General features: G+C 59.6%; 2 protein-coding genes and 1 pseudogene across 2 annotated transcripts in view; 1 reads left to right on the plus strand and 2 right to left on the minus strand.

Annotated features, from left to right (window-relative positions):
- Window positions 1-1,725: 1,725 nt before the first annotated feature.
- Window positions 1,726-5,768, plus strand: GAL (galanin and GMAP prepropeptide). Its single transcript, XM_016132914.2, has 5 exons — window positions 1,726-1,806; window positions 2,163-2,217; window positions 4,019-4,105; window positions 4,481-4,558; window positions 5,693-5,768. The coding sequence occupies exons 1-5, from the start codon at window positions 1,726-1,728 to the stop codon at window positions 5,755-5,757; spliced, it is 366 nt and encodes a 121-aa protein (XP_015988400.2). The 3' UTR covers window positions 5,758-5,768.
- Window positions 5,769-6,900: 1,132 nt separating this feature from the next.
- Window positions 6,901-18,387, minus strand: part of TESMIN (testis expressed metallothionein like protein) — a 30,543-nt gene continuing 19,056 nt past the window's right edge. Inside the window, exons 7-10 of the mRNA XM_016131771.2 lie at window positions 13,720-13,822; window positions 11,685-11,822; window positions 9,769-9,944; window positions 6,901-8,272 (exon numbers count right to left, since the gene is read on the minus strand). Of these exons, the coding sequence (XP_015987257.1) occupies window positions 8,080-8,272; window positions 9,769-9,944; window positions 11,685-11,822; window positions 13,720-13,822 (610 nt within the window). The 3' untranslated portion in view covers window positions 6,901-8,079. The remainder of the gene's footprint in view (window positions 8,273-9,768; window positions 9,945-11,684; window positions 11,823-13,719; window positions 13,823-18,387) is intronic.
- On the minus strand, window positions 12,032-12,149 carry LOC118603074 (annotated as a pseudogene).

The following is an 18,387-nucleotide window of genomic DNA, read 5'->3' on the forward strand; positions in this document are numbered from 1 at the left end:
CCAGAGGGCAGGATGCCTGTATTTTATTTATTTTCGCGTGAGCTTGTTCTCTACTGGCTGTGGTGCCAACAGCCCCCCGGTCGCTGCCGGCGCCCTGGCCCTGCGTGCAGGAGGGTTCTGCTTCCAGGAAGGTGTGGGGGCCATCCGGATGAAAATCTGAGGGCCCCACCTATGTGCATCGCTTGACCAGTGTGGGACATGCGTCCCGCTTGTCTGTGGCACCCACCTGGTCGCCACTGTGAGCCCCAGATGCTGGTTCCATGCCCAGGGCATGCTGGACCCAGGTTTTCAGTTTAAAATTTCTGCTTCTCCAGACTGAGAGGCTCCTTGACAAAGTAAACCAAAGCAGAGGAATCCCCAAGTTCTCGACCCCGGCAGGAGGCGCTGACCTGGGAGGTGGGGGTTGAAACTGGCCAGGACGTAAGTGCATGGGGCGCATTTGTTTGTAGAAGAAAAGCGAGCAAGACACCACCTCCCGGCCACGCACCCCCCGCCCCCAGCAGCTGCTGAAAGGCCTTGGCATTTCTCAGACAGTGGCAGGGGGCAGGGGAGTGCCTGTGGCCAGCCCTGCCTGCTCCCCAAGCCGCTACATGCAAGGACTCAGGGCAGCAGAGGGCATTGCTTCCACTTCTCTGGTGCTCAGACTGCTCTGTGTCCTGAACTCAGGAAGGGGGTCCCCTTCTAGGCCAGTGATGCCCATGGGATGTAGAGAGTGCCCACGCCTCCGGGAGGGGGTGCCCCTAGTGCAGCCCCCATGGCCCTCATAGATTTGCTCCCTTTTAGCAAAACAGGACAGGGGTCTGGGTACCTGAGGGCCACTGGCACCCAGAGGTGGGCAGGCTGGGTGCCAGCCCCCGAAGCCGGGGCTCCGGGACTGCTGGCCGTGCCTGGCCTGGACTGAGGGGTGGGCCCTGCCCGGCCCTGCCAGGGTTCCTGGCCTTGGAGCTCTGCAGCTTTCCCCTCACGCACGGGTGCGCCCTGTGGGGAGGGGGACCTCACGCCCCTGAGGACCAGGGGCCCTGGTAATAGGGGTGGGGATGGGGGTCTGGCCACCCCTGGGCTGCTGGGCGTCCAGGGCAGATTTGGGGGACTCTCTCTGCCTGGGGAGATACGGGATCTCCACTCAGGGCGATGGGTCTCTCCCGTGGCGGGGACTGGGGGCCTCTCCGCCGTCCCTGCCGCCCCTCCCCCGCCCCCAGTGCAGGGCCACCGCAGGGCCCTCCGTGGCGCTCCGAGTCCCTGCCGAGCTGCGGTCGCTCCCGCCCTTCTCGGGGCTCGGGGAGGGAGGCGGGAACCGAGCCCGTGACGCGGCCGCGCGGCGAGCGAAGCGCCGCATAAATAGAGCGGGCGGCGGAGGCTGCGGGCGCGACACGTCGAGGGAGCCCGGCGGCGGCGCGCGCCCGGCCTGCTGTCCCGAGTCCCCGTGCCATGCTGTGAGCGCCCCGGGCCGGACCCGACCAGACCAGACGCCGGACTCGCCGACACCCCGCCCGGACGCCGACGCCCCGAGACCCACCGCCACGCAAGGTACCGCGAGCCTCGGGGGTCGCAGCGGGAGGCGCCCCCTTCCTCCGCGCGCCCGTCCCCGCTGCGGGGCGCCTGCGCCCCTCGTTCCTTGCCGGGACCCCGCCGCCGAGCGCGTCGCGCCCCGCCCGCGCGGCAGGGTGGGGGGGTCCGGGCCGCGCCCCGGTGCGCGCGCCGCAGCCCCCCGCGCTCCCCTTGCAGATGCCCCGAGGCGGCGCCCTCCTGCTCGCCTCCCTGCTCCTGGCCGCGGCCCTTCCGGCCACCCCGGGGCTCGCGTCGCCGGTAAGTGCAGGGCGCGGGGCGGCGCGGGCGGCGGGGCGCGGAGGGCTGGGGGCTCGCTGGGGGCGGGGGTCCCCGCCCAGGCGCTGCGCCCCCCGCGGACCGGCAAACGTGCAGCCGCGCGCCCTGGTCGGTTACACCGCGGGGCGGCCGGCGCCGTCCGCACGGAAAGCGGGTAGCGCTGGAGTCACGCTGCGTATGGCGGGGCGGGGTGGGGGGGCAAAGCGAATTCCTAGCTGCTCCCCAAAGCGCTCGCGTCGCCCCGCCTCCTGCGCGGGCTTGGACGGCCGAAGCTCTGTCCCCGCGCCCGCCGCGCTCGCAGCCTGTTCCCGGCCTGACCCGCGTTTCTCCCACTTAAGGCGAAGGAGAAGAGGGGCTGGACTCTGAACAGCGCGGGCTACCTGCTCGGTCCACGTAAGTGACTCGGCACCCGGGGGCGCTCGGGACGCGGCCCCGCGCTCCGCGCGCCCGCCTGGCCGGGGCTGTGTCCAACCTGCTCGTTCTGAAACGCTGGCCTGGCCGCCAGCCGCCAGTCTGAGATGCGAGATTCCAGGTTTAGTCCCATGATGGGAAGTGGGGGGCGTTTCCTGAGACTTCGAGGAGGGGTTCCCCCACAGGTTAATGCTGGTTCCATGCCCCTCCCCGGCGCCTGTCTCCCCCAGAGGTAGCCCTGCCTGGAACGGTCCTCCCCTTTACCCCAGGCCCCTCACTGCAGCAGATGGACCGGTTCCTGGGCTCCCGCACCCCGCCACCCCAGCTGCCTGGAACCCGGACCCGGCTGCAGCTTGGGGGGTGGGGCACCCTCTCTCTCCCGCTGCCTCTGCCAGGCCCCCCCTTCAGCCTCCATTCCTCGAGGCAGAGGCGGTCTCAGTTCTGAATCCCAGAGTGTAAACAGGGACCTTCTCCTGCTGCAGACGGTCCCTTGTCCATCACCTGGGGCACCTTGAGAGCCCCGTGCTTTGAGAATCACAGGCACAGAGATGACCGAACGAGCTGGGGCCGCAGCCAAGGTCTACTAGCATCTTTGGCCTCGGGTCCCAGGCGGTCTTTTCGCCGGCTCAGAGGGTATGCGTTTTCCTGAGCCCTTTGCAAGCCTGGCTTCTGTCACTCAGAAAGCACCTCGGCTCTGTGCGCTCCTGGCCCGGGTTAACTTTGGAGTATTGACAATATGTCAAGATTCTGAATCCCGAGTTAGAGAAGAAATTCTTTTCACTCTCGGGTGTGCGTCTCTGAGTCGCATCACCTGGGCTGGACAGGCGGACCGGCCGTCTGTCAAAACCCTTTACAGCCTAGCGGGGCGCCCCTGACGCCCCCCACCCGGGCGAGAAACCGCGCCCCAGAGGCCGCGTCCGTGGCAGCGGCTGCTCACAGCGGTCTGTGCCTGGCGACTGACACCCTTCTCCAGAACGTAGCACCGCGAGCTCTGCCCCTGGAAAGACGAATTTCCTTTTGTCCAGCCTTGTGGGTGACGCGGCCCACGGGGCAGAGCAGCTGGGCCCCTGTGCTGTCCTTGACCCGCCCCCCCTCTCGCCCCTTCTCTGCATTTCCCAGGCCACTTGGTTTAGAGCCGCCATTGTTTCTTTCTAGTCGTTTCCTAAGGGATCTCTGATTGCAGTCAAGATCATACCACCCAACACACGCGCGCACACACACATGTACACACGCATGCACATGCACACACATATGCTCACGCACACACACACACGCGCACACTCAGCCTCCCCGCGTCCCTCCCTCCCTCCCTGTGTGTCTCTCTCCCTGGTTCCAGTCTATCTCCTGCACAGTTCCTAGCGTGGTCTTTGAAAAACAAGAACTTCATTACGTCGGAACTTGAACTTCCTCAGTGGCCTCGTTGTGTTCAGGGCCCCAGGGCCCCAGGCCCCCTCTGGACGCACCCTCGTGCTCCCCGCTGCAGCCAGCCTGCGTCCCCGCGGCCTGGCCGGCTCGGCTGGAGCCACAGCCGCCTCCTCCCTGTGCCCGCTCGGCCAGGCGGCCTCCCGCCTGTTCTTGCCGGTCTCAGGCCCGGGGACAAGTTCTCGCCTCGGGTTCCATGGAGAGGGACGCTCCCCGTCCTCTGGTTTCCACACCGTGGCTTTAGTATTACGTCCAGTCCTGTGAGCGTTTTGATGATCAGCAGCCAAAGGTCCTTCGGGGGGTGGGAGGCTGTGGCGAGCAGTGAAGACATTCGGAGCTGTCCTCTCTGACCTGCAAACAGATGCCATTGACCACCACAGATCACTGCACGACAAGCATGGCCTCGCTGGCAAGCGGGAGCTCCAGCCGGAAGACGAAGCGAAGCCAGGTGAGAGGTGCTCACTGTCCGTCACCTCCCAGGGCACACGGGGCGGTGGGGGAGTATCCAGCTCTGGCCACCGCCTGCCCGCGGCCTCCGCCCGAGTCTGGCCCGACCACATCTGTCGGCTGCTAGAAATGGAGGCAGCAAAACCCACGAGCGAGGCCCGGGGCAGTTACAGAGCAGAGCCCCTGGGGATTCGGGGCGTCAGGATCGGCGGGCCTGGGACTGACGGGCTCCCCTGCGCTGAGCGAGGCCCTGGGCAGGGCATGGTGATGGCTTCACGCTCTGGGCTCACGGACCCCTGGCGCCCGGGTCCCCGGGGACCGTGAGACCCGGAGCTCCAGCGGCAGGCCATAAACGCTGGTCCCGCCTGGTTCTCAGGGGGCTTTGACAGGCCACTGCCGGAAAACGACGTTGCACGCACGATCGTCGAGTTCCTGGCGTTCTTGCAACTCAAAGGTACGTGAGATGTGACCGAGTGACGTTTCCACCTCTTAGAGCCCCAGGCACGTAGAACGCCAGCTACGAAGGGATTCCACAGACACCCCGGGGAGTAACCGTCCCCTGAGTCCCTGCCGTCACTGCAGCTGGGATTACCAGGCGCAGGGACTGGGGCCAGCTGCCAGTCCTACGCTGTCCCGGGGAAGGGTCCTGGGACCAAACTGCTTCCAGGAAGAGGGCAGGCCTCGGGGGTCAGCCACCCCCCCCCCCCGGGGTCATCATCATGGCGGCAGCCGCCCTGACTGCGGGCGTGCGTGGCCGCGGTGCTGGCCAGGCTCCTCACAGGCCGTCTTAAACCATGTCTCGAAAGCACGGTAAGGCAATAGGAGCCCATATTTTAGACTTTGATTTTGCTGTTTGCTTTCGGGGCAGGTGCATTTAAATCTAATGGCGCTCCCACCCTGGATCTAGTACCCTCTGCAGTCACTGTGGACGAGGCCTCCCCGGGGGCCCGTTTCGGCCCTGGCTTCATGCTTGTCATCCATTCAGCGGCGGGAGTCAGGCCTTAATCAGATAAATTCTCAGGTCAAGACCGCCCCCGTGGAAGGCATGGCACTCCGAGAGCCAGACTTCGCGGGGTGGGGGGACGCGGGAAGGGCTGGATGCGGCGGTGCTCCAAGACAGACGTCGGTCGCGCGGCCTCACACGCCACTGTTCTGCTGTGGGTTTGGAAGAGTCTGTTCCGACCCCTTTGCCCTCCGGCCCCTGCCAGTGGGGCCTTCGGGGGTCTCTGCTGGAGACAATGTGCCCGCGACTTTCCAGCGAGGGGCAGCTCGACTCTTCCCGGGGTTTGTTTTGTTAGTTTGTTTGTTTGCTGTGTTTTACGTTTTGAATTTTGTAGCACGGAACTTCTTTCATTAAGAGATACCAATTCTTATTACCCAGACAGAAATTAAATTTCCTTAAAGCATAATTTAAAAGACTGTCAGTTTCAAAAAAAAGGAAACGTCCTACAGTTCAAGTGCTCACTGAGTATGAGAATTAAGCCGTGAGGAGGTGAGAAGCACGAGGCGCTGTGCCCGGCACGGGGGCTGCGACTCCTCTGTGCCGAGGCCGGGCGCGCCCCCCGCTGAGGGCCCCTTCCCTTTGCAGACGCCGGGGCCCTGGGGCCCGTGTTCCCCTCCGCCGTGTCCTCGGAAGATGCAGAGCGGTCCTGAGGCCGGGCCGGGCCGGAGCGCCGCGTCATGCGGGGTCGGCTGTCGGACGACGGGCCGGGCCGCGCGGAGTGAACCACGCCCGCCTTCCCCGCTCCGGTGTGGCCTCAGCGTTTGAGCTGTTTTCCTTTGGCAATTGTGTCCCGTGGCAAAATAAAAAATAGCAACCGCGGTCGCTCTCCTTTCCTTCGCTGCGCCTGCCGCGTCGCCTCCGCCCGCGGCGCGATTCGCAAGCGGAGCCTGGCCGGGTACCAGCTGCGAACCTGGCTTCCACCGTCGAGCGCGTCTCCGAGACTCTGTCTCACCACGGCCTGCCCAGGGAGCATGAAGTTATCTTGCTGGGAAGCCGAGTCAAACATCCTTACGGAGCGTCGCTGGGGAAAACCGTGCCAGTGCGGCTGGCACTTCGGGGGGAAGGGCGGAACGTGGGAGCAACCCCGAACGTCACGAGTGTGACAAGCGACAAGGAGAAAAGCAGCAGCCAGCGGGGTGGGGCCTGGGCTGAGGCGGGCGCCCCGGGGCACGGCCTTGAAACTCGCGGGGCTAGACGGCCAGGTGGCCGTCCTGAAAGTGGGACCCGCTTGTGGGTGCGGAGCGGGCGCTGGCACGTGGGAACAGCGCCGCTGGCCTGGCGGTGACCGGGCGCGTCTCCGGCGCTTGAATACGAAGGTCACAGAAGATCCAGAAAGAGCTTGCCGGAGATGGAAAGCTAAGTGACCTGACAACGTGGGGCTCTCTGGCATTAACCAGAGCAGGTCTGGGGGGGGGGCTGGCACGTCTTTCCCCGGCTGCACGAGAATGTCAGCTGGCGACACGCAGTCTGGGGGCCGTGTCTTTAATGCAACACGCAGCCAAGCGTGAGGCCTGCCCCCTAGAGACCTGCGCCGGGAGACAGTGGACAGGCGGTGGGGACCCGGGCCCATGCCTCCCTCTCCCCGCCGCCCGCCACTCTGGAAGCTTGCCCTCCGCCACCAGCCATTCCTCACGGGACCCCCATCCCGGCCACCTTCCTGGGGTTCCGAGACTCAGCCCGGTCTCCCCGCTCTGCACGCAGTCGCTCAGACCCGGGCGCCCACTCCAGCTCAGGGCGCAGCAACCCCCCCCGCCCCCCGCCCCCTGCCCCATGCTCCCCTCTTTCATGGCTCCTTAATTCTCCTCTGTTCTCTCAGGCTTGGGTGGCGCCAGGCCCTAGGGTGTGATTCGGGAGGGCCGGGTGGCCCATTCCCGGGTCCCCTTTCCCACCCCAGAGGTGGAGTGGGCTGGGCGGCCCCTGCTCGCGCCCTCCTGCTCGTCCCAGGTGTCCCTGGGACCGACAGCAAGGGGGTCGGCACAGAGAAGAACCGCGAGCTGGGACAAGGCCGTTCCGAATACAGCCCTGTCCAGCGCCGGGCTGGCCCTCCGGTGACTCGCTCGCCTGTGCTGGTGGCCGGCCCTACAGACACACCCCCTCCGCCCGAGCGCCTCAGAGTGAGCTTTCCAAACATGCCTAACACTTTCAGCAAACGCAAAATAAGACGAATTTATTTTCAGTCACTAAGTTAATTCCAACAATGAAAGACATTTGAAATTTTTATTCTTGTTTGCTTTTACAATAGAACCAAAAGAGTCAACTTAATAACTAATCTTACCTGCTGGCTTCTGCAACCTAGTCATCTTAACCATGTTTTACCAACAATAATAGCGTAATAATAATTATGGAGAAGTTAATTGGGTAGTAGAGCTTTTCCACAATTCAACTAGAAACACATAAGAAATGAGATAATTTTCAGGCCCACCACTGCAGACGCCACCACGAGCATGGCCCGGACAGCGGCCGTGCTCCGCGGGGCCGAGGACAGCCCTACCGCCCTGGTCCACGGGACCCCAGGGCACATCTGCACGCAGCGGCTCTTTGAGTTTTCTCTTAGCTGCTCATCTGGAGCATTTACTTCTAAATAATCTGGGGGGAGCTACTATGGCCTTTCCTGCGGGAAGCCTCCAGGGGGCACCCCCAGAGGAGGGTGGGGTCAACAGGACAGACCCCGCCTCCCCCAGGGCTGGCCTCCCTGCTCCAGTGCGGACAGCGCTCCAGGCTCACGGGGGCCCGTGCTCCCCACTCCACTCCCCACCACAGTGGCCATGTGGCCACGTCCTCGGAAGGGGGCTTTCGCTGGCCAAACCCTCAGAGACTACGTCCCCGCGGTGCCCCCGGGGCAGGGGAAAGCTGGCCTTGGCGACGTGCAGCGTGCCTCCCGGCCTCGCAGTCCTGACACTGCCTCGGAGGCCGCAGGGCCCGTCCACGGGGAGACGAGGTCCCCACGCACGCGCACCCCGCCACGCTGCTCCCTACTCGACTTTCAGCCCCTTGGACTTAAACTCGATGTGCAGGATCTGCGACAGGCATCTGCCGAACTCCTCCAGGATCATCTGCTCGGCCAGGCACTCTGAGCAGCGCTCCTTCTCGGCCTCCTCGCCCTGCGCCAGCAGGCAGGCGCACGCGGCCTCCACCACCTCCCGCGAGATGCACGACGAGGGCCACCTGCCGGGGACACACCGGTTACGGCCGCATCGAGGGCTCCACGGCTCGCAGACGCCCATTAGGTTCGAGCGGCCACGCCTGTCACAGCACGTGAAGGAGTGTCCCTGGGAACACCTACGTCTTCCTAATGCCGGAAACCGTTTTTAACCTTAATAACATCAATCACCGGTTGCTTTTAGAAAATAAATACAGAGGAAGGTAAATCTGTCTGCTTCCTGACCTCACTCTCATTGTAGATTCTAAACTTCCTCAAACTTAGGTCCGCTGACAGACCTGGGGGCTCGGGCCCCGGTGCCAGGCCCGGGGACCAGGCAGGGTGAGGAGCAGGACTCTCGGCAGAGACAGTCCCTGCAGACAAGGGCCTTGGTCCAGGCTCTGGGCACAGCACCTGCACCGAGGACAGCCCGGCTGGGCCGAGGCGGCCCCCAGGCGGTGTTGCTGCTGGGGGGCGCTGTCGGCGTGGCCTCACTCCCTGACTGAGCTTCCGGGGGCCGTGGTACCACATCCTGAGGACCAGCCACTTTCCCCATGAGCTCAGGAGGCAACTGTGGCCTAGCCAGACAGCTGCCCACGTCACTCGAACTGAGAAACCTCAGGAAAACTGGAAAGTATTAAAAAGTACTGGATTACGAAGAGAGAGAGAGAGGTTAGGACTGACTAAGGTCTCTGCGAAGACGACGCACAACAGCTTCTGCGGAAGGCGAGGGAGCGGGCTGCCCCAGGCCGAGCCCCGCCACAGGTCGAGGCTGGACTCAGGCACCGCGCCTCCGTCACCGTCCGCTGGACAGGCAGCCCCGACGGAGGCGGCGGCGGCCCACGTGCAGCTCCCCGATGGTGCGGCCGCGCCGGGGGACGCGTCTACTGACAATGAGCTCTGCAGGTCACGGAGTCGCGTGCTCCTGGCGTCCCTCCAACCAAATAAGCGCGAGCCTGGCTTTTCAACGACATTAATGGATGACTTCTCGCGCTTTATCGTGACATGACCTATCGCACTGGATGCAAAGACTTTTTAAATGGATGAATCCAGTCCAGTATGTAGTAAAATTATTAATCAACCTTTGACACCTATTAGGATTATCGTATGGCTTCAAAATAACTTAATGGAAAAATAGCCAACTGAAGCGGAACCCTAATGGCCTTAAGCGAGGCATGTGCTGGGGACGTCTCTGAGTTGTCACTGAACGTGGTGAAGGGCGGCTCAGGCCCTTGCTGTACGGACATCACGCTCCTGCTGCCTGAGGCCGGTGACCCCGGCAGGGGCCTTCTGCTCGGTGTGGACAAAAGGGCCGAGCTAAGAGGAAAAACAGGACAAAGCAGCAGGCCCCCTGGGGAAGGTGCGTGAGCTCCTTGGGATGGCCGAGGATGGCAGATGGCCCCTCTGTCCCTGTCTCTTGCCCGCCCTTGCAGACGCACCTGCATTCTTTCCAGCATGCACAGTGACTCCCCCTAGATTGACCCCGACACCCCTATCAGGAGGGGTAGCTCAGAGCACCCACCTTTCCTTCCTGAATTTGGGCAATCCTGCAAATTTAGTGGGTGACAAATGATGGCCGCCCTCAAAACCTCCAGCTTCCATATTGTTTGGCATGGTCATGAGCGTTTTCCGTTCTGGGCTTTCTTCATAATTTTTGCAACCAATGCATTTGCAAATAGAAGAGCACATAATTTTGGCCTGTAATATAAAATGCTTCAGTAAAATTAGGTTGCCCTATGATTCATCAAAAACAAATTCTAGAGAAAGAGCAAACAGGGAGATAGTTTATAAACTATATACATGTCTAACCAATGTAGTGTATACTTGACATTAATAATAAAATTCAATTTTAAAAAACGAGTTCTATTTGGACCTTCAATAACTCTTTTGTTTATATTTGCATGTGTGCGAGCACCTACAATCTGCAGTTTTTGTACCAAAAACCAAAAAGCGGAAGGGAAGAGGAGCGGCTGCCGTGCTGTGGAGAGCAAGGCGCACGTGTGCACGTTTCCCTGGTGCGGGGACACTGCGGTGCCGCCGACAAGGGAGGGGGTGCCTTGCGAGGCTGGGGGCGAGTGTGGGTGTGAGTCCCCAGGGGGGCTGTCCCCTCCCCCGCCGGGAATGCCAGCCACGGCTTCGTTTGACTCCCGTTTTGAATTAAGCCAGCTGGCTGCGACATTCCCGCTCTTTCCGCAGTCGGGGGGGCTGTGCTGGCCGTTGCAGAGAATGTGCAGACGGGAGAAGCAGAACCCCCAGGGGCAGGCCTGGGCGGGGCGCCCCAGGGCAGGCCCTCCCTGCTTCCTGGTGGGTGGACTGCATTCCCTGTCACATGGCGGCGTGACACTCGGGGGTTGGGGGGGCGTCCTGGCCGTGTCCAGCAAGCCCGCGTCCACCCCCTTGCCCATGCCGGCCCTGCCAACCACTGGGGTGTGGGCTCCCCCCGCTTCAGGCCCTGGGTTTCCGTTCTTTCCAGCTTGACATGCGTCTCAAAGGGTCACTGGGGTTGCTGGGTGTTTTGAGTAGGACCTTTCTTGGAATTTCTAGTTACTCGAATGCCAGGGGCTCCAGGATGTCCGCACACCCCATGGGACTCACTGACTCACGGCACGGCCAGTGTGCCACGACCGGCAGATAGAGACGCCACGTGCACACTTGAGAACGGACCCTGGGGCGACACTACGCGCCTTTTGGATTCTGCAGCTGCAGTAGCTTCGGCTGCATTTCCAAGCGCCTAGCTCGGGGTGAGGGGTTTGCTGACGCGGGTCTCAGTGTGTCTCCAGAATCGCGAGGACTTGTGTTAAGCCTGACCTTCCATGACAACCTTTGAAAAATAAGACTCGCAGTTTCCCCCAAAGGCCTCGTGGGAAAGAGTTCCCCGGCTGCCTCACTGACAGCTTCTGTTGTGCCCCCGGCGCACAAAGCAGAGAGGGGTGGGCTGCAGGGCAGAGCGAGTCCCTGCACTGCCACCAGCGCTAAGGACAAGGATGCTCTTGTGCAAGACCCGGGGTGCACCCCGGTTTGCCGGCACCCCTCCTGCAGCGCAGGCGACCGTGCACTCTGGCCTCCGAGGAACCGTGAGCCAGGGAGGAGCTGCCCGCTCCAATCACCCTGGCAAGTGTCTGCCTGGGGACATGTGCCCTGCTGCCCCTCTGAGAGTGGCTGCCAGCCTCCGATCCAGGCCACGTGGCGGGCACCGCGGGCTGGACGTGGGTGAGCCCTGCTGACCAGCTTGACTCGTAACGGGTAACTCGCATTCGAGACAAGGGTACGGACCGCTGAGAAAGGGTACAGACCATTTAGAAACCCTGAAAGGAGGAAAATGAGACCCTTTCTAAGTTAGGGCGCGGCTTGCAGCGCCGGCTGTGGGGGCCGTGAGCACGTGACGCGCGCCGCCTGCTCCGGGCGCTGCCGCCCCGGCCACGGGCCCCGGCCGCTGACCTCGTAGCACTCGCAGTAGTTCTTGAGGCAGCCCGAGCGCTTGCAGTTACAGCCCCGGTTGTGCCGCGGCTTCGCGTCCCCCAGGCTCCCCGGCCCGATCTTCGGCTGGAAAGCTTCCGGATTCCTGTCAAGACAAGCCTGAGACAGGACGCAAAACCCCATCAGGGCGTAGTTCATTATTAAAAAAGATGTTCAGTGAAAGGTGTCTCGTCTGACTGTCATTTTAACCTAGTTGTCACTTTATTTTTATTTTATTTTTTATTTATTTTTAGGCGAGGCAACCCTTGGTTAACCTCACAGATTGCAAGGACCTTTTCGGCTTACAATCCCCTATTTTTTATTTTTTACGCCTACAGCACCTGGTCTTCCTAGGGGGTCTCCCATCCAAGTACTAACCAGGCCTGACCCTGCTTAGCCCTGAGGTCAGATGGGATTGGGCTTGTTCAGGGTGGCGTGGCCGCAGACTAGTTATCACTGTAGAAGGAGCCACTGTAAGCCGTGTGTCACCTCACATGATTAAGAAAGTGCACCCCCTTGTTTTCTTTAATTCATTTACACACACAAAGGTATGCTACAGTCACGGTTCCTTCATTCTGTGCTTTTTCCCCTGAGTTTCAGAGTCATACATATTCATTATAGAGGATTAATGGTCGGTAACCAGGACAAGGAAATCCTGGTGTCCACGTGGACGCACTTCCTTCCGGCATTTCCCGTGGGGGATCTGGGCGCTCCGCTGACAGCTGGCGTTTAGCAAACATTCGCCGCGTTCAGGCGTCTTCCTGCGTGACTCACGCGCGCTCCCCACCCGCCCGCGCGGCTGGCTCGTGAAGGTGCTGCCGTCTCACATGCGGAGAGACTGAGGCGCCGAGCGCTTGGAATGGGGTCCCCAGGCCCCTGCCAAGCCAGGCCCTGGCCAGGCCCCCAACCACTGGGCCATGCATTCCTCACGCGGCCTACTCGGCTTCTGACCCGGCTTGTTTACTTTAGCTTTGTCTGTCTGTCTGTCTGTCTGTCTGTCTACCTATCATCTATCTATCTCTATCTGTCATCTATCTATCTAGACATACAACTGTGAATACATTTTAATTAACAAAATGATCCGATGCTCTTTATGAGGATTCGGGCAACGCAGAAGTCACAGTGGCCGTCGCTGTCCCCGCTCCCCTCCACGGGCTGGCAGCCCGGCTCTGTGCTGCAGAAGGCCCCCGGCGGCCAGGCTGGCACGTGCGTACGTCTGTGGAGTGCAGTGCGACGGGTTCGAGCAGGTGTGCCCTGTGCAGCCCCTCCCAGGGCCGGCAAGATGTGTCGTGACTTTCCTCTGTCCTGTGGACCCCGCTGTGCCCAAACTGACAGAGACATTTTCAACTGATTTCTCTACAGTTCAAGAGGGGAATTCAACTATTTCAGAAAAGATCAACAGACCAACCAAGGCACAGTACGACAGTCTCAAGTCTACAGGGGATGGCGGCCGACTCCCCTTTGCATAACGGAGGGCACCGAGGGGCGTCCTGGAGCAGGCCGAGGTCCCGAGCCAACTGTCCTCCCTCCTCTGATCACCCCTTGTGCCTACAGAGATGGGCGAAGCCGTAGGCTCCCACATTTAGCCTTTAGCGACTGGCTGCAAGGCTACCGACCCCGAAGGGAGCCTAGCTTGTCACCCGGAAGCCCAGGGGAATCCATACCGGACACATGTCACCCCGTTCTCTGACAGCCGACCAGCCACACTCGTTCAGACTACACTCTGCCATCGTGGGCTGTCCACTACGCATCGGACCCAAATTTCTCAACCCTGAATAGAGATATTTGCATGTCACATCGGGGCCTTTGAGAACCTGCTGCACCTGTGCGGCCACCCTGCCCTGCTGGGGGTAAGGCTCCCTCGAGGCTGCACCCCTTATTACAGCCCTGTATGGGAATAGAGTCACAGTCAAAGTAGAGTTCTCAACACTTCGGGTCCCCCGATATTGAAATCAGGAACCTCTGGATGGTTTTATAAACGTCGTAAGCACTTTTAAGTCATTGATGGAAACGTTACCTTAATGGCCTTAAACCGCTCGATTTCGTGACGTAAGTTGTTGCAGCAGTTATTGCAGTTGCAGTTGTTGCAGAAGTCCCCACTGGCGAAGCAGTCGCAGTACCTGCGGGGAGAGCAGCAGCCCGTCAGGGGGCCGGGTGGCCGCGGGCCAGGCCACCGAGAGCGCGGCGCACACGCGGGAGAGCCGGCCAGCGCTGCGGCCGCGCGGCTCCGTCCGGCGGCTCTGACTCCTCTTTCCGTGAAAACCGGGTCGACCGCGACGGCGTTCTGCAGTGACCGACGCGCACGGAAGCCATCGGCCTCGTGAGGTGGGTTTGCAGAGCCCCTCCCGGGAAGTGAGCACTGCTGTCAGCTCCCCCCCCCCCAAGGCCCAGGGCCACGCCCCGGAGCACTGGGCGCTGCTGGGCGGCCACTTCGGGTGACGCAGGGCGGCTCTCCTATCAACTACCCAAACCACCCGGCACAGTGGAGGTGGCGTCTGGGCCAGACCTCCGCGAGTGGTGAAAGCGGGCGGCACCCAGGCCAAGCCTGGGCTGCACCCGACTTCCATCCCGCCTCAGGGTGGGGGAGAGAGAACGATGGGGGGAGAGCCGCGCGCGTGACAGGGCCGCCGCCGCCCTCCGGGTTCCACCCTGCAGGGGGAGCTCTCGGAGAATGTGTCCCCTGTGCCCGGGGATTCGGGAAGTCGCCAAGGCGTTATTTGGGACAGACAGGCGTTGCCAAAGGACTTCTCTGACGCTTCCCTTGAAGAACCGTCAGTGTCAATGGCCAGTAACTGCCTCGCGTGCTCTGGTCTGTGCGAGGGGCGCTGGCGGGCGGCGGCGTCCTGTTCTCGGTGTGAGCGGGGATCTGACGCTTTCCTCAGCTCACGTGAGACCTCGTTGTCAAGGCGAGGACTCTAGTCCCCCACCTGTGACCTGGACCCCAGAGAGGCTTTGGGAGGCTCATCAGCCTCTCCACGGCTTCCGTGTGTGACGACAGAAGAGCCACGCAGTTCTCTCGAGAGCGCGACTCACCGGAAGGAGCTGCGGACCAGGGCTTTAGGGTCAGCTCTGCCGCCAGCTGCCATGTTTTCTGACGTAGCTACTTATCACTCGGCGTCTCAAGCTATAAGGTGGAAGTCATGGCTCCCGGCCCACCAGCCTCAGAGCACTGGCCAGGGAAGCGCTGCGGGCACGTGGGGGTGCTCCCGCAGAGGAGGGGGCCCTCGCGTAGAGGAGGGGGCTGAGTAAATGGGGGGGGGGCTCTGTGTCTGGCAGCATGGTAGACTAGAAGTCTACAAAAACCTGCCCATCATGGAATCCTAACGCCCTTAGCCTCCGGCCTTGACTCACACTCCTCGGCCAAGCCGCCCTCCTCGGGGTGAGCCTCGCCCGGCTGTCGCCGTGGGTCAGCTCCTCCCCCCACCCCACCCTCCCATTACTGCTCCTTTGCCCCGTTTTCCACATTTGCACTCTGACCTTCATTTGGGTGGGTATTTTATGCACGTGTGCCCCCCCCCCGCCCCCCCTCACCCCCTTCCCCCCCCCCCCCCGCCGTTAAGCCTGAGAGCGCCGAGGGGGCGGGAACCGTAACTATCTTGTTCATTGCTGTCTTCCTGTCCCTGAAATCACAGACAGGTGTTCAAATATTCGTCAAATGCACGGACACATGAGTTAGAGGCACGCGCGTCGGAAATGTCTCTCGGGCCTGTCTCTCCCTTCATCGCCGCCCTCCCCGCCTCAGTTCAGGTCTCCGTCCCCCCTCGCCCGCCCCCCCTCACCCGTCCCCACCTCGCCCGGCCTCTGTGGCTGCCTCCCAACTCCCAACTCGGCGCACTTTCAGCTTCCGCCACTTCGCCACGAGTGCTATTTTCTTAAAATGTGTCGCAGGCAAAAAGCAGCAAAGAAAAAGCAGCCATTGGAAAACACAAAATAAGATGGTCTTGTGCATTCCTGGCGGGAGTGAAAAACGGCGCAGGCACATGTTTCAGGGAAGAGACAGAATTAGCCTCTGACGCACAGTCCCCCTCCCGGGTGCGGACCCAAAGGAGCTGGGGGGACCCCAGGGCGCGCGCGCGCCCATGCGCACAGCGGACGGCGGAACAAAGCGCGGTGCGTCCGCACGATGGCTCTGGGCGCCCGGCCGAGGGTGAGGCGCCGCCAAGCCCTGCGCCGCGATGGAGCCCGAAGGCGTCGTGCTGAGTGCGGGACGGACACGCGTACAAACCCCGCGCGACGCCGCTTCCGTGCGGTGCCCCGAGCGGGCGTGGACGAGGGGCCGCGGGGCTGCGGAGGGAGGCGGCGGAGAGGCGTGGGATGCGTGCGGGGTCTCCCTTCGGGACCACGGGGAGCGCGCTGAGTGGACAGCGGAGGCTGCCCAGCACTGCGGGGGGAACTAATGCCGCTTAAAAATACACCCCAAAGTGGCCAAGTGGCAAACGTCATGCTATGTGTATTTTACAGCAATAAAAAAAGCCAGGAGCGAAGCAGCGCGTGTGGAACGCCGCCATCCCCGCGGAGGCGGACCCTGAACGAACGTTAGAACTGCCCAAGGAAGTGGTACGAACGAATGCGCATGTGCCGATAATGAGACAAAGGATGCCAGGGATTTTAAAAGCCTATTAAAAACACGGGTTATTAGATATGCTAGTTTTTAAGTCCAGCTATATTTAGTTTATAGGAGACACAAATCTACACACAGAAACTGTAAAAATAAAAGATGTTATAAAGTGTGACTTTCTAATACTAACCAAAGAGAACGTGATGCAGTGACATTACTATCAGACAAAAAATAATAATTTAAGGTGAAAAGCAACAGAATACAGAGTTATATGTAACAGCGGATGGAAGAATTCACTGAAAAGATTTAACGAGAATGAATTCGTATGTCCTTTTTACTGCAGACTCAAAATATATAAAATAAAATGGAATTATAAGAAAAAAATAGACAAATTTACAATCATAGTGAGAGGTCTTAACTCACTTTTATCAAAAACAGATAAAACACAAAAATTTAATAAGTATTTAGCAGATTTAAATAATAAACAAACGTGAGCTAATGGGTAGATAACAACCAATAAATACAGAATACACATTTTTGGTTAATATAGAATATTTTAAAAATTGGTCAAACATTAAGTCATAAAGGAAGTCTACATTAATTTCAAAGAATTGATATCACGTTATCTGACCACAGTACACATTTTTAATTAACAATGAAGATATAGTTTTATATATCTTCACACACACACATATACGTACACATACAAACACATCTGGATACCTTGAAATGCACACATAAACACCTCATGAGGTGAGGAGAACGTTACAATGAAAATAACAAAATATTTCGAGTGAGTGACAATAAAAGTACCTCCTACGAACTCTTGGAGGATGCAGTAAAGCACTATATGGGGGTAATTTATACTTTAAATGTACTTCCTTAAAAAATCAAAAATAAATAAGTTCAGCATTTAACACAAAAAAGACAGCAAAATACAAGAGTAAAATAATAAAATTATGAGGGTAATGTAAAAAGTAAAAATTAATGTGCTTCTGAAATAGGAAACAGAAATACAAGTGAGAAAACCAATAAAATCAAAAGCTGGTTCTCTGAAAAGACTACAAAACAGGCAAACCTCTCGTGAGACTGATCAAGAAAGAAAAGATACAACTATAGCAGAAATTCAAATTAGAAAATTAGACAATATAATAAAAGTTTACAACTACACATGCAGAGAGAATTTTAAAATAATATAATAATATAGAATGGTTTAAAAACAAAAAAACAATTTTCAAGAAAAATGTAAAATATCAAAATGGACTCAGTGAAATATCAAAATAAAAGAAAACGGTAACGACAAGGAAAGTGAATGAGGCATCTGCCCCTTCCCCCATCTGACCTCCAAAGACACCAGACTCAGATGGTTTCACAGGTGAAGTTTTGTCAAACGCCAGTGAGAGGGGGTCGGGAAGCCTGCTAGTGCATTTAGTAGGCAATGTAACACTGACGCCAAAACCAGATAAAGAAAATATGAGAAAGGAAAATTACAGATCTATCTCGCTCGTGAAAAAAGATGTAAAAATCCCAAGGCAGCATTAGAACGCTAAATCGCGCGGTGTGTACGGAAGCAGGCTGCACCCGGGCGCACAGCGCGGGCGACACCAGGACGTGTCGTCAGGGCCCCCACTGTGAGATTAGGGAGGAAAACGGAGCCTTTCAAGGAATGCAGAAGAAAGCATTCACTAAGACTCGGTTATAGGAAGGAAAAAGAAAACCTTGGGAAGCCAGCAGCCGGAGGGGAGCTGCAGGGCCGGGCCGGGGGCCGCAGCGCGCTGTCTGCAGGGCCCACCCGCCCCCTGCGCTGCGGTGACAGCAGGTCCGCTGAGCGCGCCTCCCAGCTCCCCGCCCAGCCCGGTCCGCCCGCGTGACATTGTTCCAGCGGATGGGATACGAGTGGGAGTGATGCCGGCCATTTCGGGGTGTGCCTCACGCGGTCAAGAGGGTGCCCTCGGCCTCTTCCTTCCTCTCCCCCATGGCTGGCCTGAACGTGAGGGTCGGGGCTGGGCGGCCTTCCCAGCCCCCCATGGGAGGGCTCCACCAATGCCGACCAACCGGCGGCCGCAGGAGCCTGCGACAGCCAGAGCTCGGCCTTGTCACAGCGTCTGCGCACATGTCCTAACACGG

This window comes from Rousettus aegyptiacus, unplaced genomic scaffold (genome assembly GCF_014176215.1).
Source record: "Rousettus aegyptiacus isolate mRouAeg1 unplaced genomic scaffold, mRouAeg1.p scaffold_m13_p_5, whole genome shotgun sequence".
Lineage (NCBI taxonomy): Eukaryota > Metazoa > Chordata > Mammalia > Chiroptera > Pteropodidae > Rousettus > Rousettus aegyptiacus.

Coding starts and splice junctions, on each gene's coding strand:
- GAL (XM_016132914.2), top strand. CDS start 1,726: ATGCCCCGAGGCGGCGCCCTCCTGCTCGCCTCCCTGCTCCTGGCCGCG. Junction 2,218..4,018: donor GGGCTACCTGCTCGGTCCAC/GTAAGTGACTCG, acceptor ACCTGCAAACAG/ATGCCATTGACCACCACAGA. Junction 4,559..5,692: donor GGCGTTCTTGCAACTCAAAG/GTACGTGAGATG, acceptor TTCCCTTTGCAG/ACGCCGGGGCCCTGGGGCCC.